General features: G+C 51.5%; 6 protein-coding genes and 1 non-coding gene across 7 annotated transcripts; 3 read left to right on the forward strand and 4 right to left on the reverse strand.

Annotated features, from left to right (window-relative positions):
• Window positions 1–160: 160 nt before the first annotated feature.
• Window positions 161–2,126, forward strand: K460DRAFT_381429 (uncharacterized protein; the record flags this gene model as incomplete). The annotated part of the gene is made up of 2 exons (XM_040935353.1): window positions 161–809; window positions 859–2,126. The coding sequence occupies 2 exons, from the start codon at window positions 161–163 to the stop codon at window positions 2,124–2,126; spliced, it is 1,917 nt and encodes a 638-aa protein (XP_040782486.1).
• Window positions 2,127–3,606: 1,480 nt separating this feature from the next.
• Window positions 3,607–4,666, reverse strand: K460DRAFT_349413 (uncharacterized protein). Its single transcript, XM_040931425.1, has 2 exons — window positions 4,472–4,666; window positions 3,607–4,411 (listed from the first exon to the last, which is right to left on the reverse strand). Exons 1-2 carry the CDS (start codon window positions 4,609–4,611, stop codon window positions 3,829–3,831), a joined length of 723 nt encoding a protein of 240 aa, XP_040782487.1. The 5' UTR covers window positions 4,612–4,666; the 3' UTR covers window positions 3,607–3,828.
• Window positions 4,667–4,779: 113 nt separating this feature from the next.
• K460DRAFT_421594 (P-loop containing nucleoside triphosphate hydrolase protein) lies at window positions 4,780–8,350 on the reverse strand. Its single transcript, XM_040938152.1, has 2 exons — window positions 8,276–8,350; window positions 4,780–8,225 (listed from the first exon to the last, which is right to left on the reverse strand). The coding sequence occupies exons 1-2, from the start codon at window positions 8,293–8,295 to the stop codon at window positions 5,246–5,248; spliced, it is 3,000 nt and encodes a 999-aa protein (XP_040782488.1). The 5' UTR covers window positions 8,296–8,350; the 3' UTR covers window positions 4,780–5,245.
• A 235-nt stretch (window positions 8,351–8,585) lies between these two features.
• K460DRAFT_371881 (acetyl-CoA acetyltransferase IB) lies at window positions 8,586–10,120 on the forward strand. Its single transcript, XM_040934444.1, has 5 exons — window positions 8,586–8,694; window positions 8,747–8,796; window positions 8,860–8,932; window positions 8,984–9,473; window positions 9,538–10,120. The coding sequence occupies exons 1-5, from the start codon at window positions 8,630–8,632 to the stop codon at window positions 10,054–10,056; spliced, it is 1,197 nt and encodes a 398-aa protein (XP_040782489.1). The 5' UTR covers window positions 8,586–8,629; the 3' UTR covers window positions 10,057–10,120.
• Window positions 10,121–10,926: 806 nt separating this feature from the next.
• Window positions 10,927–12,762, forward strand: K460DRAFT_381432 (glycoside hydrolase family 16 protein; the record flags this gene model as incomplete). The annotated part of the gene is made up of 3 exons (XM_040935354.1): window positions 10,927–11,062; window positions 11,119–11,329; window positions 11,385–12,762. 3 exons carry the CDS (start codon window positions 10,927–10,929, stop codon window positions 12,760–12,762), a joined length of 1,725 nt encoding a protein of 574 aa, XP_040782490.1.
• A 263-nt stretch (window positions 12,763–13,025) lies between these two features.
• On the reverse strand, window positions 13,026–13,166 carry K460DRAFT_t79. Its single transcript has one exon. It is a non-coding gene; the product is annotated as a tRNA-Met (tRNA).
• A 1,285-nt stretch (window positions 13,167–14,451) lies between these two features.
• K460DRAFT_437879 (uncharacterized protein) lies at window positions 14,452–17,606 on the reverse strand (the record flags this gene model as incomplete). Its single annotated transcript, XM_040938422.1, has 1 exon — window positions 14,452–17,606. One exon carries the CDS (start codon window positions 17,604–17,606, stop codon window positions 14,835–14,837), a length of 2,772 nt encoding a protein of 923 aa, XP_040782491.1. The 3' UTR covers window positions 14,452–14,834.
• Window positions 17,607–18,646: the final 1,040 nt, after the last annotated feature.

Raw genomic sequence — 18,646 nt, forward strand, 5'->3', positions numbered from 1 at the left:
GAGCATCTGTAGGCACGCTGCTGACCGAACAATGAACTAAGCAGTAGCCGGTGCCGCCGGATCGCCAGCTTGGAAAGCCGCTACTTAAACCCCAGCGCAGTGCGACTCAACAGCAAGTTCTGGCAGAGAGAAAGCCTCTGCCACTATCGCTGGAAGAGTCATGGATAACCGACAGCGTGAGCAGGGCGAACAGGGGCGCCCGCTGGCGTCATCAACGGTTTCGACAACCACCACCCAAGGCCCGTACACGACAACGACTACAAGCTCTACTACAGCTGGACACGGCACATCCGTCACTCACCATGGACCGCAATCAACAACTATCACATCGCCTACCATCACCACAACGACACGCACGCCGGCCCCTCAGCCTTCCGCAACCCCGCTGAGCCCCCAAAGACTGCGCAGCTCCTCTATCAGGATACGGAGACCAGCAGTCCCGCAGACCGCGCACACTCCGCAGCCGACACACTCCGAGCAGCCATCTGCTGATGATGCTTGGCAAGGCAATCGAAGACGGAGCAGCTCTGAGCCGCGACCCCCACCTTCCACACTCTTTCAAGAAGACGATGGATTGCGACGACAGCTCACGGCCCAGCCCACCCCGCTACAGCCTCTCTACGAAGAAAAAGAAGGCTCGCGGCCAGGGCACCTTGTCCCTGGAACGGGCCCTCCGCCATCTCGAGGGCCCAGCGCAAAAAGACAAGGACTGAACAGGCAAATCTCAGCTATAAACATCCGGCGCAAGGATCACCACCAGCACCAGCACACCATGCAAGCCAATGTAGTAGATGTGCTCGATGTTATAGGTCAGTGTCCTCTGCAAGATGCCTCACACAAATTGACCATACCCTGCAGATCCTGAGATTTCCGCACTCACAACTCTGAATAATGTTCAGAATTCGCTCTTCCTTCCCAATCTCCCATGGCTCTACAACCGCCAGCCTACCTACGATCTCGCGCAGTCCGCTTCCGAATCATCATCGGACGAAGAGACAGGCACAGGTTCAGAAGCAAGACGCGGGGAGCAGTTGTCAGAGATGACACAGCAAGGCGAGGTAGAACGAGCGGCTCGTGGAGAACTCAGCAGGACCAACACAATCGATTCTGTTCTGTCGACCATGGACGAGGGACCAGGCCACCACTACGCTGTCCTACCACACGGTGCCTCACTAACAGGCTGGTCCGATGAAGAAAAGGCTGCCCTGGACGACCATGTGCGCCATCTTCTCCACTCTCGACGCGCAAAGTTCAAGCGAAGCATGCGCGGTTTCGGACGTTACGTGCGCAACCCTCTCGGTTTCATTGTCACTCTCTACTTCTTCCTCATCACATTTTGGGGAGCGGCATGGGTTCTGTTCCTCATTGGCTGGATCTATGTCGGCAACCGGCAAGACTATTTTGTCGAGATTGCTGATCAGATTTTAACTGCCCTGTTCTGCGTCGTTGGCATTACCATGTTCCCTTTCCGCCTCGTTGACACCTATCACATGGCCTTCGTTGCTTTCTATGCGCATCGCACGTGGCGTCTGCGGAAAGAACGAGGATTGGGTGATTTGAAAGACCATAACGAACTACCAAACATGCCTCGCTCGTCTGCGTGGGAATCAGGTGAAGCGGAGGATCAAGGTCTGGAGGTGCCGGTCCTAACCGCCCGAGAGCAGACAAAACTCGAACATCATCAGGCTAAACTTGCGAAATCCCATACCTTCTACAGGCCTCACGAGACCTATACGCATCACGCATTCTCCATTAGACTCCTCATCACCATCATTGTCCTTCTCGACTGCCACTCTCTATTTCAATGTGCTCTTGGTGGCACTACTTGGGGTATCTACTACAAAGTCCGGCCTAAAGCCCTGACAGCTGTAATCCTCAGCTTTAGTCTTACTTGTAACATCACTGCTGGTATTCTTATCGGTAGGGGCGATAGGCGGAGCCGCAAGAAGCTTGTTGTTGAGCAGCTGCTGCGACAAGAGATGACGGAGGAGGCATTGAAGAAGCTCAAAAAGGAGCGAGGACTTCGAGCGAAAGGATTGATGACAAAGACACAAAAGAAACAAATTCGGAAGCAGATGGGTGAAGAGCCTAAAAACCCCTTGGATACTATTTTGCATCGCGGGTAACTGCGCTGTGTCAAATATAGTTGGATTATGTTTTGTTCTCGTATCTGAGCTCACCTCGCCGCCCTGCTTCACACGTCACTAGTGACTTTACCCGGCCCTGATTTCGGGAGTGGATCGGACAATCTAAGTCTACTCTCCCCAGCCATATGAGCAGCCCTATGCCTTTTTAAGAATCTTCTTCATCACTAGGGCTGCTCATATGGCTGTGTAGCATCTAAGAACGACATCATCTGTCTGATCATGCTATGTTGTCCCTTCCACTAAACTCTGTTTTTCCCGATTGATAACCTCCTCTGACCAAGTCATTGGATTAGAATTGGAATCCAGGTCCTCACTTGAATCAAACCTCGCCAAGCCCAAGTTCCAGGATCACCACGCTTGACGCACCATCGCAACTGCACACATGTTAAAGGAGTCTCTTGCAAATCGAGACACCGCGTCGTATGATCCCACCATAAGAACCGCTAAAAAAAGATCTGATGTAGCCTTTCTCTTGTCCCAGACAGTTTTAGTCGGCCAAGAGCATGCGGTAAGAAATCCACAAAGCTCTTAATGAGCACTATTCGATGTGAATTGATGTCGAGTTAAGAGGATTTTCAAAGCGCCTACGCCCTAGTTGAGCTATCGCTGGTTCTGTGGAAGTAATTTGAGTCTAATGCTCGTAACACTGGATTTTGCGTAAAAGTGTGGAACAGTTGGCGAAGGGAGATGGAGATTCAGTGATTTGGGAACAGACACCGCTATGATATATGAACTAGGGCAACGCTCAGCTACACGCCTCTCTTTGCAAGGCAGAACCGGCTTCTCTTGGGAGATCACAACCTCTACATTAAGACAGGTTTCCTACGACGGGTCAAATGCAACCAAATCTTGCCAACCATGAGTGCACAGGACTTTCGGGGGTTACGCAAATCTAATGGCTAGCAACCCCAAGTGTTGCAATTATACTGCTTAGGCACTTAGCATGCCTGTCATTATGCACGTTTCTTCATCGAAGCTTTTTAACACACGAATATTCCGGTGGGTAACCAGACTAGACAGGGACGCACAGGGCGGATTCCACTCTCTCGCATGGATCTTCTGACCTAAGAGTAAATGCAACGTACATAGTCCCCAGCTTGGCTTCTACATTTTAGCAACGAGCTAAGAAGACGTACCGCGGATTGAAGTAGTAAGAAGGTAGAAAGCCTACTTTATGGTGTTGAACGGGGTTTGGAAAGATACATTTTCATTTAAAACTAATCCTATACGTTTTCAATGGCGCTTAGAATATAACTAGGGAGAATGGAATAAATGAACAACTTTCTTGAGCCTAAGACGCCTCGCTTGTGAAATTTCCCGACGTACCCGCTAGGATGATAAATCCCTGGTGCGGTATCGAACTCATCATTGAGAAACTTCCCATGCTCTCGAGTCCCGCGCTCACAAAGCCATACTTCTACAGCAGATGTAGGTCGATATGATACTTCACGGGGTAAACGGTGACTTAGATATCGGTATTAGCTGCTGTATTACCCTTGATATTGAATTACGAATCCCATTAAGCCAAACCGGAGACTCTCCTCTCAACGTTAGTGGTGTTGTAAGAAAAGACCAATAGCAGACTTCGAGACCCACAAGGCCTCTAAAGTGGTGTACGTGGGTCGTGTACCCACTATGCGCATATTAGCAATCCAATCCTCCACGGCTCGATCCTAGGCTCTCATATCCAACGTCGATAGAACATGACTTGAACCCGGTGATTGGAAGCTTCCTTTCTCGCTCTAATCTCAATGCCGACTTCCCAAGGTCCCTGTGCATCAGTTCCCTCATTAACAGCTTCTTGACCCTCGGGACGTTTCCCCATACGCTGCACAGCCAGTTCAACGCGTTTTAGATTTGGGAAGTACTTTAGCCCTTCAAGCCACATGGCCTCCTTAGTACATCCATTCGAGTAGAGTCGTACGATTGTAATCAGCAGCATAGATTCAGGTTGTTTTTGCTTCCAGAGCTCCAAATGTGGGAGGGGCTTGCTGTACCGGAAAACATTGAGGGAGAAGATGAGTAAACGGGCTTCGGCATGGACTTGACGACAAACGTATAGAAGCTGTAGTGCACCATGCTCTTCTTCATTGCCGTTGTAGCCTGACTCTGGTGGAGTGAGACAGGGCGCGATCTCTCCGATACAAACTCCGTCACTAGAGGTCAAGCATATGCTCTTTCCGCCTAATACATATCCATAGATGTGGTTCCGCAACTCCGCAGGCAATCGTAAAAGCGGCGAAACCGCCTTGTTTCGTTGAGCGCTGGTCAAAGTTAGTATTAGCTCGCAAAGGTCTCTAGCTACGGCTACATCAATTTCTTACACCTTCGTGTTTGCTTCTCGAGGTCTGCCGTCTTCGAGGGATTTAAGATTCCTAGGTTCTCCATCCTCGCGCCCGAACTGGGGCTTCAACCTCGCAATCTTGGCTTTTCTTGCTGCCGCGATCCGCGCCAATAACGTCATTCCTGTAGTTGCAAAGTCCTCAGGCTATAATAGAAGATTGGAGGTTAAACAGGATGGGAGTCGGTGCCAAGGCTGAAGCCTAGAGTAAGAATGAAGACCGATGTGGGCAAGCGGGGTAAGCAAGGTGAAATACGACCTCGGGAGGCTGAGTTGTGTAACATCGGCCTTGGAGGAAGTCGAATTTATATATCATACTACTCACATCGACAAGTTATACTCTGATTCTTGTTGTGATTCTGGCGTATCCTGATCGTACACAACGACAGCCAAATCTAACCCATTTTTTTTGCTCTACGAATGGTATCTTTTCGTTCATGGTAGTGCGAGTGGCTATTTGTGTATAGGCTATGCGTTGGTCATGTGAGCGACTTGACTATTAGACTGATGTTAAGCGATTCAATGGGAAAGTAAAGAAAGTAGATGCATGGTACGTGAACGTCTAGAATCAAGATAGAAGGGGTTTGAAGATGGGCACAAATGCAAGCATGCGAAGATAGTGTGTGGCCTTCGATGGGTATATCCGATCCAACTCGCGGTGCTCATACTGTCGAAATACCTCCATGATGCTTTCAAATGTACAATTAGCGCCAGGCGCCTTACGCCAATGCCAATGATACAAGCTTTTCGCTCCAACTTATCCATCCAACACTCCGCTTTCTTTCAGGCTTCTAAACAGCTCCGGTTCCAAAAACTTGCTAATTGTGACGTCTTCCGCGAGGCCTTTCCTTCTCCGTGTCTTCAGTACAAAGTCGCGCGCCAATTGCTGTGCGGTTGCAGGTTCGAGTGGTCGTGTTGTAATCTCCTTGTCGAGCGGGTCGCCCGGAACAATGGACCAGCGGTCGAAGACGAGCGAGAGGGACACCTGGCCTTGGGTGTGGATCCTGAGGTCGGTCTCGAAGCCGAAAGAATCGATGACGGGGATAAGACCTCGCACATTGTAAAGAGGAGTACCGGCGATAGGACCATCCTGTAGGACGTGCCCTCGTCTCCGTGCTAGGACTGTATAAAGACTGCTTTTAGTGTCCGCGGGACCGACCATACTACACGAGTATACCGGTTCCATCAGCCTCGGGCTCGCCATTAGGAAGCTTGAGTAACATGCTCGTCTACTTGTGGGAATAATTTGACCGCCTCCTCGAAAAATCGCTTCTGGCGCAAGTTCGACATCTGTGATACGGAATTTGGTGTTACGGATGGGCTCTTCGCAAAGGGGACCTTCTCGGGCTGCCCAGCTAAATCCCTGTCGCAGTGTGTCGCGCACTGTGCGGAGTGTCTTGGAATCAACTTCCGATGGGAGTGTATCGTTTTGGAGGATGTTGGCGCCCATGTCATCCGGCCCGAACGCCCAGATGTTGCGCGATGCTAGCAAGTCGTAGCCGTAGTTCTCCTCGAAGAACTTTCCGACCACACGCACCGGGTCTTTGATGTTGACTTTCCCAGCTTCGATATCTTCCGCAATACCTGGATCTAGCGGTTCGGCGATCATGGTAAGCTTGTTCTTTTTGTTAGGTGTAAGCGCATAGCACTTGATAGCAGACATCTCGACGACTGTTTCGCAGAACCGAGTGACGGGATCTGAGACCTTGATCTCCATGTCGGCATATAGTCGTCGAAGGTCGTGTAGCACACAGTCCATGTACAGCTCGCCGGTACCGAGGACAACGTGCTCTCCTGACTCCTCGACCTTGGTTGTGATGAGGGGGTACGACTTGTTAATCTTACGCAGACCGTCAAGCATCTTTGGTAGTTCGGAGGGATTGATAGGTTCGACGGCCACCTTGAAGACGGATTCGAAGAAATGCCGAATAGGTCTGAATATGTAGGCGTCTTCATCTTCGGGAAGCTTGGTTGCAACGATAGTCGCCGTCTTCACTATTGAGTTATCCACACCACCCAGCAAAACCCAGTTACCGGCTGGCACACCGCTAACTGGTATGTTATATCTTGACTCGGCTATCCACGTGTCTGTTATAGTCGCGACGACCATGTCTTCCTCGTCCTCGAGCGTGTAGCCTTCGCCAAGTACACGCACAGATTGCGGATTTGACGCAGTACCGCTCATCACGCGACCTAAAGCAGTAAACGACTTTGCATCCGTCGCGTTGAATAGCTTCGTAACGTGCACCACCAGGGGACCATTCTGGTCGCACTTCTCCATGGCTTCTGCGGTTTTCGAGTCCAAAGGCCCAGTGTAGTGTCTTTGCAGTAGCCGTTTTGCGCCTTCGGCGGGTGATGGAACGTGGTGTGTGATCATGTCCACAAAACCTAAGGAAGGCCCGAAATACTGTTGGCATACCAGTCGCATGAGCTCCTTCGCATCTGTCTTGTACTCGGAAGGCTTCAATCGTATGCCCAAGACTTCTAAAGTATCCTTGAGATCATCCGAACTCTCACTCAGCGTGTGTGAGTAGATCTTGTAGACAGGCTCCAATATCCAGTGAACGAATGACCGCTGAGAGCCTTCCTCTTGCCTCTTGCGACTAAATTTCCGGCTTCCGGGGTTGTAGAAAATGTCGCCCCATAGGCGCATTGCAAACTTGTCAACCTCCAGACCCTTCATTGGGACGCCGAATCCGGGAAGCCTTGAGGGTCCTGGGTAGAAGTCGGAGTACATTTTGGCAAACGACTGAATAGTGAAACACCATCGCATACTCGTGCAAGCAAAGGCGACGTTGCCTTTTTCGGGGCTTACTCGCCTGCTCTCCCCCCTTCCTGGAATGGTGTTCTCAATGATTGTGTTGACCTCCTCGATTACATGCTTGATCTTGAAGTAAGCATCGCTCGGCGGTAGCTTCAGCTCGAGGATCAAGCGGTCCATTTTGTTGACGACGAGTGTCAGAGGTAAATCCTCCAAGACGGCGTGCTTGATGATCTGCTCTGTGTTGACTTGCACGCCTTCAACCACGTCGACGACGAGAACTACGCCATCGACCAGGCGCAACGAGGCGGCTACCTCGTCGGCGAAGTTGACGTGCCCAGGTGTATCGAGAATGTTGAACAGATGCGACTTCAACTTTGTATTTTGCAGGACCAAGCTCATGGGCGCGGCTTTGATCGACAGGCCTCGTTCGCGTTCGAGCACATGTACGTCGGTGTAGCGCAGCTGTTCTTCGCGTTTCTTGCCCTTTTTATAATCCAAGCGGTCCTGGATATCGTGTGTCTCCATGACCAGCATGTCCATGAACGCCGTCTTTCCGTGATGCAAGTGACCAGCAATTGCGATGTTCCGTATCTGGTCTGGGAAGTTCATAAGATCCGTCAGAAGCTCGCGCGAGTGGTGGACGGGCGGCAGATCCGTCTCTTGGATGGTGAACTTCTTCTGCACCACGGGCGCGACGATGGGCTGCGCCAGCGACTGCGTATCCTCCTCGTGGACCAGGACTTCGACGTCGGGGCCGTACACGTCGGCGGCGGAGGGGTAGTATTGTTTGTCTTCGTGAAGGACTACGGCGTTGGACGGGCCTTCATCGATTTGCATAAGCTGCTGGTCGTTCGCCTCGGCCTCGGCCTCGGCCTCGTCGTCGTCGTCATGGTCGAGGACGTAGGCATCCGCTGCGTCGCCGTTGGTCTGGACATCGTCGTCGGACTCTGCTTCGCCAATGAAATTTCCGAACCTGTTCAGCGTCAGTCGCGTACTCGTCCCGAGACATATGGTAGGGCGTACTCGTCATAAAGGTCATCCATGGCGGCGATAGACGTGACTGCAGCGGGCTAGCTATCCTCACAGGCAGCTCCAGGTCGGACTCGCAAAAGTTCCCAGGCCCGGCGAAACAGATGTGCCTAGCTGCCGGCGGCGGCGGCGGCGGCGGCGGTGGGTATGGTCCAAGCGCGGGCGGTGAAGATAGCGTGACACGTGACTTGCTGCAGGGACAGACCCGCCATTGCTGCACGCCCTTCTTCCCAGTCGCGAAGAACCAAGCTTCAAAAAGGCTTCGTCTGCTTGTCGTTTGCGAGGCAAACTTGGTCTTTACTTGCTGCTTTCACTCTCCTGCTTGCCATCACGCCCAAGACCGCCAACATGTCTTCCCTGCCGCCCGTCTACATTGTCTCGGCTGCCCGCACGCCTACGGGCATGTTCCTGGGGTAAGTTCTTTTCAATGAGGGGCAGCCATCAACCCACTCACCCCCAGAACAGCTCCCTCTCGAGTCTGAGTGCCATTCAGCTGGGCTCTCATGCCATCAAGGGTATGTCTGCTCTCAATCTGTCTTTTCTGGAGGTGCAATGGGTCTAACAACATGACCATGTAGCTGCTGTTGAGCGCGCAGGCCTCAAGCCCGAAGACGTCCAAGAGGTCTTCGTAGGCAATGTCCTCTCCGCCAAGTACGACCCCACGGTGTCTACCTCCAGCCTTGATTGATTGACCCATGACAGTCTCGGCCAGAATCCCGCCCGCCAGTGTGCCATTGGCGCTGGCCTCCCCGAGTCGACCGTTGCCACCACCGTCAACAAGGTCTGCGCATCGTCCATCAAGGCCCTGATTCTCGGCGCCCAAACCATTATAACCGGCAATGCCGACATCGTCGTCGCAGCAGGTGCCGAGAGCATGTCGAATACGCCCCACTACCTACCCAACTTGAGGTCCGGCGCCAAGTTTGGAGACCAACCGCTCGTAGACGGTGTGCTGAAGGATGGCCTGACAGACGCATACAAGAAGGAGCACATGGGTCTGCAGGGCGAAGAGTGTGCAGACGAATATGGCTTCAGCCGTGGGGACCAGGATGAATATTGCATCCGCTCGTACAAGAAGGCCATTGCTGCGCACGAAGCCGGCTGGTTCAAGGAGGAGATAGTCCCAATCGAGGTTCCCGTTGGCCGCGGCAAGCCTCCAGTCACAGTAGACCGAGACGATGAGCCCAAGAACGTGCGTTCCCGACGTTTCTCTCATCTTCACTTATCTAGCCGTCTATGATACTAATTTACCCCAGTTCAACGAGTCCAAGACTCGCGCGCTACGTCCTTCGTTCAGGCCCAAGGATGGAACCGTCACTGCTGCCAATGCCTCACCGCTCTCTGATGGCGCTGCTGCTCTCGTCCTCGCTTCCGAGGCCGCTGTCAAGGCACACAACCTGAAGCCTATCGCTAAGATTCTCGGCTGGGGTGATGCGGAGCAAAACCCATCCAAGTTTACCACTACTCCCGCCCTCGCCATGCCCAAGGCACTGAAGCACGCCAAGGTCGAGCTATCTGCTGTCGATGCATTCGAAATCAACGAGGCTTTCAGCGTGGTTGCACTCGCAAATATGAAGATCCTAGGCATTAGCGAGGACAAGGTCAACCTCCACGGGGGTGCCGTTGCGCTCGGCCACGCACTGGGTGCTTCAGGCGCCAGGATCACAACAACACTGCTTGGTGTGTTGAAGGAAAAGAAGGGCAAGATTGGCTGCGCTGGTATCTGCAATGGAGGTGGCGGTGCTTCTGCCATTGTCGTCGAGTCACTGCAGTAGGAAATGAAGTATCAAATGACTGACGTATAAGAATAGATAGATTAATACAATCTGATCACTCGTGTGTCTGGGAAAATTTGAATACCACAAACAGCTTTTCGCCCGCTTGTGTGCACTGTGTGATAAGTAAGTAAAACCATAGATATATTTGCGTGTATCCAAGAATGATTCGTCTCTCAAAGAAGTGGTTTCAGGGTAGTGGAGACGGTCGGCTCGCTTCGCACGCGCCAAAGCGAGCATTGGCCAGCGATCCCTTAAACCTCAGTCACTCCGCGTTTCAACTTTACAACCACGAATCACAACCAACATTCATTGGAAAGAATCTCAGGCTCCCTTGGACGAGCCTCTCGCACCTAGTCTAGGGTGCCTGTTCAATCCCCGCTGGTGCATGTTTCAAGCGCCACCATCCAACCCTCCCTTCCAATGTCCTTGAAACACCACACACCTGGTCAAACATCCGACCGGCGCGTTCCGGCCTTGTCCTTTGGGCCTGAGTGGCTGCTGCAGGTTTCCCTCGAATTGACCAGCCGGAGATAAACCTGACTCGCGGCCTGGCGTAGAACGAACCTCCTTTCGTTGAAACAGTGCCTAACGGGAGATGTCCATCGCGTGCTCGTCTAGTCGGCCTAGGCGAAAGATGTAAGGGCGAATCGAGGCCTACTACGGACGGGAGTCTGAGACGCACAGTCGTGTTGCATTGTATTTAGAAAGGCCGTCCCAGATCGACCACATGAAGCCTGGGTACTCCGTAGCCTGGTAGCATCGTCTTCCTCGTCTCTTCCTTTCAATTCTGTATCTTTTTCCTTCACGCGTCTAGTACGCAGTCACTCATTTCCACCATCTTGTCTTCCTCTTCTCGCGGTCTTGACGATGCGTTTCTTCTCCACCTTCGCTTCAGCTGCGGCCCTTTTTGAACTGAGCATAGCTGGCTATGTTCTGGAAGACGATTACATGACCGATTTCTATGGTGGATTCGACTTCTTCACTGGGGCAGATCCGACGGAAGGTATGTGCAATACAGCGCAGGCCACTATTGTTATGGATTCTGACAACAAGTTGAAGGCTTCGTGCAATATGTCGACGAGGCGACAGCGCGACAGACGAACCTTATCAACGCATCTATGACTACAGCGGTACAGTGGGGCGTTGACTCCCAGAAAAAGACTCCAAAAGGAAGACCTAGTGTACGGATTGAAAGTAAAAAAACGTACGATAGTGGACTGATCGTCCTGGATGTTGCGCACATGCCGTTTGGTTGCGGCACCTGGCCTGCGTAAGCACTCTCCTGCCCCTAGCATCAATGCCGAATCTGACGTTGGTCTAATTAGCTTCTGGACTGTCGGGCCCAACTGGCCAAAGAATGGAGAAATCGACATTCTCGAAGGTGTCAACGAAATGGATCACAACGGCATGACTCTGCACACTGGCCCGAACTGTGCGATCGGCCAAGACACCGCTCAATTCTCGGGAGAAGTCACTACACCAAACTGTGACGTCGCCGCCGAAGATCAGTCAAAGAACGTCGGATGCAGCATTAAGCACCCATCTAAACAAAGCTACGGCGCCGGCCTGAACAAAATTGGAGGAGGTGTATATGCGACGCAGTGGACCGCAGACGCTATCAGCGTTTACTTCTTCCCGCGCGACTCGATTCCCGCGGATGTACTTGGCGACAGCCCGGATCCCAGCGGTTGGGGCTTACCAGCGGCAAAGTTCACGGGTAGCTGCGATATTGAGAAGACATTCAAGGAGCAGAAGATTGTCTTCGATACAACGTTCTGCGGCCAGTGGGCTGGCAAGATCTGGGGAAGTGGGTCTTGCGCGAAGAAGGCGACTACGTGCGAGGAATATGTGAGGGACAACCCAGAGGCATTTGCGGAGGCATACTGGACAGTCAATGCGTTGAAGGTGTATCAGGACAATGGCGAGGCAACTAATCCGTCCCCGCCTACGAAACCGAGCCAGAGCATTGCCATCTCGCTACCTCTACCTATCCCGACGAATAATAGTAGCTTCTCCACTAGAGCACCCCCAAGCCTCCCTAAGACATCTGCGCCGGTTCCTATCTCGACAGCTTCCGATGTCGTTGCACCTGTTCCTACCACCGACACCAGTTCGAAGGTACCTTCAGAGACTGCCATAGTCTCTGCTACGCGACTACCTAACAATGGATCTGCTTCACGCGTTTCGTCTGCTAGTCTTCCAAATTCCAAGACACAAGCAGGATCCGGCTCTGCGAGGCAAACACGGGCTACTGGGGCACCAATCGCAGCACCAACTGGCGCGAATGGCATGCCTGGCTTTCAGTGGCCGCTTGGTGGAGCCGGCCAACCTGGTAATGCACCTACCACGACTGCTGTTGCATCACCCTCGAAAGTCACTCAATCACCAGTCCAGAACACGACTATCGGTTCTGTCGCCGCTTCTTCAACGGCGCAGAGTGTCGCCCAGCCTTCAGCTATACCTGTGGTATCCAATGCGCCTGCCCCAATACCCACTGACACCAAAGACGCTCCTCTAGCGATCCTATCCGTGCCCATCGTCACCGATATTGTCGAAGCAATACAGACGGTATATCACACGGTGTATGTTACTGTTCCTAGTGCCGCGGAAGAGACGCCAGCCCCTGCTGCGAAGAAGGCACGGATGGCGAGGCATATTAGGGAGCACAGGCAAAGGCTGACAAGACATAATATGCGGATGTGATGGAGAGACTTTGATAGTCTATTCTGATTGCTATTGATGCTCGATGGAGTTTCTGGACACATATACCCCAATTTTACATGTATATACTTTTGTTGTTTGTCGCTATACAAATGATTAAAACACACAATGATACAAGACCTTGCCATTAGATTGTATCTAACCTAAATTCTACTGTGGAGAGAGCCAACGGCTAAAAAGTAATCTTCCTACTTCTTAGGGTAGAATCACAAAGCACGACCACGAAGTAAGGCAAGAACAAAAAGTGGACACTGTGGGAATTGAACCCACGACCTTTCACAAACTCACGTGTAGTTGTGTGCGAAGCGAACTAAGGCATGTTAGGAGGGGTTGTGAGGAGATTTATGGGGGTTGTTCTTACAATCATACCCCTAGACCAAGTGCCCGACAGATTCTTATGTAATCGATGGTAAATTTTGGAAATGAACGGTCTTAATGCTTATATTGTAACATGGGCTCGTTGCCTGTTTCTGTGCAACGTTGCTGTGTTGAATGGACGTGTCGGTTGTTGGGAGGGATAAGTTTTTGGTCATATGTGGGGTAGATAAAATAGCTATGAAGCCGTTGAACACTGAAGCGAACCACAAAGCTACCTAGGTGAATACTGTCCACCTGCATCAACAGAGTCCGCTTTGGGCTTAACAACTTTGGATGTCTGGTGTCCATATGTGAGTAGCATTCTAGCGACACAATAGAGCTTAACGTCTGTTATAAGCAGAATGCACGGGAGTGCGGCGAGTTGAGTGATGCAGGTGGGCAAACAGAATACTTTCAGCACTCCAAGCGAAGTTGGCAAATCTGTTGAAGAGGCGCGAGTCAAGCCTGACAGCCAACGCGGAACCCTTGCATACACCAGTTTTGGAGAGGCCACTGGCCTATACTGCAGCACATGGAAAATGAACAACGTACAACTCGTCCCGGTACTTGTATCGTCTGGTGCTAGAGTTCGAAGGGACGCAAGGCCTATATAGTTACACGATGAACAACAGATCATATCGGTCATATGCTTGTGCTAGAACAGAAGCAAATCAATCAAAGGTCACATATGACGTCTTCCAGCTCAGCGCCCTGAGGTAGCCTCACCGCCTGCCCTCCCCGAACTTATGGGTCCCACCTGCCTAGCAAAGCGAACACGTGTCTCAGCGCACGCGCCTTCCCCCTCTGTCTATATAACCCGCCCATCGCGCCTTCTTAAAAAATCATACTTGTTCGTACCTTCCCTCCAACATCATTGATGTGACTAACAATCCTGCTAGACCTTCTTGCGACTCACCGAGCTCAAGCATCTGGTGGTCTAATGGTCTTGCCTGCATTGCACAGCGCGGCGTGGGACTATTATGAAGTAGGTATCTCCTCGGCCCAACCTTGGGATTTGCATACTGACTTAAATGTAGTCTCCTTCGGGGGCTTCAGCGGGGCAATTTTTGCTGGTCTGCACAAACGTGCTTTTACCTTTTTTTCATTGATTGTCAAGCCTGGTGCTTGGGATTGAGGAAGAAGATGGGTTATGATGCCTGTGCCGGGTCACAGACAAGCGTTGCATATGGCATAGTTCATGTTTTTTAATAACCGAGGGTGTGATCAGTTCACTATCAATCGGCTCGTGATTCTTTTTACACACTTTATGATGATTAAATTTCCGTGTGTATTCATAATAAAACGCATCAAACGACTGGCTTCTAGACGCCTTTGGAATATATAGATGTAGAGGGCGTTCCTGGGAACATTTTGTGTTTTTCGAAGTGATGATGTCTAACCAGGACGAATGCTCTACGACTGCAAGCGGCGGAGCTAGCGATGCAACCAAGGATGAGAGAGGACGACATGGAATCACAAAACGGCAACTATGGTGTTAACTTAGAGAGATGATACAATGATAAGACTACATTTAACCTGGCCATGCTCAATTTCATTATCAGCAGGAGAAGATGATTACCACAAAGAAGACACTTGTTATCATCAAAATAGGAAATGCTGCTCTACTGGTTTAGAACAGTTTGTGCCGAGAGCTCCCGTCGGCAATCTAACATCATACATCCGCCCTCTCCCCTCTCTTAGCTAAAGTCCCTCGCATTAACCCGAATCATTCCTGTACATGTTAGCGTAGTTACATTATTTGATGGATTGTCAAAAGGTTTTACGTTGGTGTTCCATTCACCCGCAAGGTCACCTTGCACAATATCGTTGATGGATGAGGGGTGAACTGTGGCCCATGATTCTAGATCTAGCTTCTCCTCGTTTGGATTGACATCGCTGGGGTTAGGATTGTCGTTTATCTCGCCGACAAAGGCACCTTGGAGGTCAACGTTGCTGGATAAGGAAGTGGAGTCAGAACTACTGGTGATGGAATCTTCTGAGGCATCTGCGTCTGCGACAGTAGGGGGAGAGTCAGAGTTGCCAGGGGCGGAATCCTCTGAGACATCTGCGTCTGAGCCAGTAAAGAGAGGATCAAAGCTATCAGTAGAGGGGGCTTGGTCTTCGTCAATAACGGCGGGATCCTCTGAGACATCTGCGTCTGCGGACGTAAAATCATTAGAGCTGTCATTGCTATCATTGAAGGGGACGTCATCTTCGTCTGCGGAAGTAAAATCAGAGCTGTCAGTGGAGGGGGCGTCGTCTTCGGCTGCGGCGGCGGGCTCCTCTGAGGCATCTGCGTCTGCGGAAGTAAAATCAGAGCTGTCAGTGGAGGGGGCGTCGTCTTCATCAGCGGCGGCGGGATCCTCCGAGGCGTCTGCGTCTGCGGCAGTAGGATTAGAGTCGGAGCTGTCATCGAGCTCTTCAGAACCGTCGGCGGAAGGATCCGCTACAAACTGTTCAGAGTCATCACTCCCAAGACTCTCAGAAGATGGGCCATCCGCACCCTCTTCAGGACTCCCAATATCAAATTGGTCACCGACGTGCTGGTGGTTCTGCTCGAATGGATCAAGGGAGCCATCTGGACCCAAGGCGAAATCCAGATCATCACCCTCAGAATCCTCCTGCCTTATCCTCAGTCCACGACGCATCGCTCGCTTACTCGATACAGTTTGCAGATTAAGCAACGCTATGAGCTGCATCGCCTCGGCCGGAGGCAAGCTGTTGAGAAGTAGCTCAAATTGATAATACTGCCAGACAACATTCTGAGCCTGGCCTTTCATACCGGGCGCGAAATCTTCGAAGTCTACAACTGGGGGGCTGTTAGGGTTGTTAAACGGATCATAGAGCTGAAACTTGTCCATAAGGAGACTTTGTATAGCCGGATCTAGCTCGTGAAAAAGGTCGAGGACGTATCGAACCCGATCGTCACTCCAAGTTGGTCCGTTGAGGACGATGTTGTCAGCGGGTGGCGGCGGTGGTGGTATAGGTGCACGACGGATTGCTCGCTTACTCGGTGCGGTGTCCAGATCCAGAATTTCGTAAAGTTGATCCCGGTCAGTCTCAGGCAAGCTATCAAGAAGGAAACCTATTTGATAACTCAGCCACTCATCATACTTACCCTGCCCTTCAAGATCATGCGCGAAGTGACCGATGTCGACATTTGGTAGGCCTTTAGGATCGTAAAACAAATTATAGATCTCTTCTTCCTCATCTCCAAGACTGAATAGGGCCGGATCCACCGCGCGGAAAAGGTCGATTGCGTGTCGAACCCGATCGTAATCCCACGTTGGTGCGTTGACTATAATGTTGTCGGCATCTTGGGGAGCGCGTTTTGTGTTGACATCTCGCTTCTTGGTGGAAAGACCGTCGGATAAGTTCTCGAGAATTTGCTTCTTGTCCGCATCAGGCACCGCACCGTCGGAGAGCAGACTGAAGAAAGGGTACATGTCTAACACGAATTGCTTGAGCTGATCGGGAAGATCATCTAGATCGAGAGACCCTACCGATGGCAAAGGGATAGTTGGGTCGTCGAGGACGTCTTGAAGCCCTTGAGCAATTTCCGGTCTTAGCTCCGCGAGAAGGGGATTCAGATAGCGGAATTCATTGGTGTACTTGGTGATGAAACCTAGACTCACGAAACCACCGTCACGTTTGGCGAGTTCGAGACGCACTGGTTCGGATTCGAGGACGCTGAGGACTTTGGCTTTGGTGTCGTCATCGAGAACCTCAAAGGATTCCCTGAGAGTCGCCCCCTGGTTGCTCGTAAGAGAGGCGTAGAATTTCGAAAGGGCATCGGAGGAGGCCTCCGGTAGAGGGTTGCGCTTCCCGAGATCAAAACGGGACGCCCTCGTTGATCCGAGCTGAAGCGGCCAAGTCGCAGGTACATCGCCCAGCGGTTCTTTTGGGATATAGGGGGAAACGAAAGGTCGGACAAGTGCATTGGAGCCGGGAAGTGAGTCGAACAAGTCTCCGATAATATCCAGAAGGGGCTGAATAATGGAGAGGAAATTCTTGATGCTCACAGATGGGGCCTGTGTTGTGCCATCAAGATTCGGAGGAACAAACCCGATAGGTTCCGTAGGGATAGGATCGATCAGAGCAGGATCAACTCCGACAGGCCACACAGGGCTAGTGTCAATCAGAGCAGGATCAAGAGGTATGGTGACCGTCGGGATCGGACCAGGGACGGGATCAACAGGGAGGAGAGGGTCAATAAAAATCTCGGGTCCCGTGTCATCGCCAATACCAGGTTCGATAGGAATTGGGGTCCCGTTGGTAGCCTCCACTGTCACATCGGGCAAGTTGCCGTCTCCAAATCCTGGATCAAGGATAGGCGCTGGCTCTCCAGTAGGCGATGAAAAGGTTTCGGTAGCGTTGAGAAGCTTGAAGGGTGGGAGATCTTTGGGCAAAGAAAATGCAAGCGGCAATGAAATGAGGAGCAGGCTGACAGCTGCTGTAGTACGAGACATGTTGCGCGCGCTAACGAGAGGAAGTAGAGCTGGCTGAGACAGTGTAGACAGAGATTTGGAGACAGCTCATATGGCTAATGGGTCGTGTGCATTCCTCGCGCTATGCAGGCCAACGTGTTGCACCAACTGCATTCCACCATACACAACAACATATTGAGAGGTCACAAGTGTTGGAACGAAGCAAGGAAGTTCCCACAGGATATGTAGTCGCGCTTTGGTATTATTTTGGTATGGCTACGACGTTTCCAGCTCTTTGGAGGCCTTTGATCTAAAGTGTCGTTAGTCATGGCATGATGTCCGCGATCTCGCTGGCACTCACACATGGTTCCACGAGATGATTGGTCTACAATCGAACATGCGATCCAGAATTTCTTCGGATCCCAAGGATAGGTGTTCGTAGATTATCCAAGAGGTAAGGACGCTTCATAACGGTTAGTATTGCGAAGACTAGCGTGGATGTAGGACTTGCCATTGCTGAAACCGACATCATGATTTTACAGGACTGGGTATTTCCCAGAAACGCCAAAGAAAAGTCCACAGACAGTCAAGTGTTACAAAGGATGAAAGTTCATCGCACGGGCTCGACCTTCTCAATGCGTTACGTCAGATTTGAGCCACTACCAACACTTCGCCGCGGGGCTCCCGATCCAGACAATGCGTGTAAAGAAGCCATGATGGTACAGAACAAGTCAGGCAATGCGCTTGTGGCCAGAAGCAGGCGATCAGTTACCCATGATGCGATCCTTTCTGGTCTTTTGTTGCGGAAGAGGTTGCTCTTTTGCCTTGGCGGGGCTGTCTGTGGATTGAGAAGAGGCGGCTTGCTGCTGCTCCCATAGCTTGCGCTGACGATTGGCTTCGTATTGCTCGATGTCGGCGGCAGTAAGAGTAATGGTAGTGGGCGCGCGTCGGAGCATTGCGGCGGTGTTGACGAGATGAAAGTAGTGCGGCAACAAAAATGGCGGGGTAAACAGTAGCTGAGGTCGGATGAAAGTGATTGACCGGATGCAAAGGAGTGACTGGGTCTGGTGATGCTATACCGC

This window comes from Cucurbitaria berberidis (assembly GCF_010015615.1).
Source record: "Cucurbitaria berberidis CBS 394.84 unplaced genomic scaffold K460scaffold_8, whole genome shotgun sequence".
Taxonomy (NCBI): domain Eukaryota; kingdom Fungi; phylum Ascomycota; class Dothideomycetes; order Pleosporales; family Cucurbitariaceae; genus Cucurbitaria; species Cucurbitaria berberidis.

What these genes read in the sequence shown, in the direction of transcription:
- K460DRAFT_349413 (XM_040931425.1), bottom strand. Translation starts at nt 4,611, where the DNA reads ATGACGTTATTGGCGCGGATCGCGGCAGCAAGAAAAGCCAAGATTGCG. An exon ending in CGAGAAGCAAACACGAAGGT is followed by an intron (nt 4,412 to 4,471) that starts GTAAGAAATTGA and finishes AACTTTGACCAG; the next exon opens with CGCTCAACGAAACAAGGCGG.
- K460DRAFT_421594 (XM_040938152.1), bottom strand. Translation starts at nt 8,295, where the DNA reads ATGGATGACCTTTATGACGA. An exon ending in ATGGATGACCTTTATGACGA is followed by an intron (nt 8,226 to 8,275) that starts GTACGCCCTACC and finishes GACGCTGAACAG; the next exon opens with GTTCGGAAATTTCATTGGCG.
- K460DRAFT_371881 (XM_040934444.1), top strand. Translation starts at nt 8,630, where the DNA reads ATGTCTTCCCTGCCGCCCGTCTACATTGTCTCGGCTGCCCGCACGCCT. An exon ending in CCTACGGGCATGTTCCTGGG is followed by an intron (nt 8,695 to 8,746) that starts GTAAGTTCTTTT and finishes CCCCCAGAACAG; the next exon opens with CTCCCTCTCGAGTCTGAGTG. An exon ending in GAGACGATGAGCCCAAGAAC is followed by an intron (nt 9,474 to 9,537) that starts GTGCGTTCCCGA and finishes AATTTACCCCAG; the next exon opens with TTCAACGAGTCCAAGACTCG.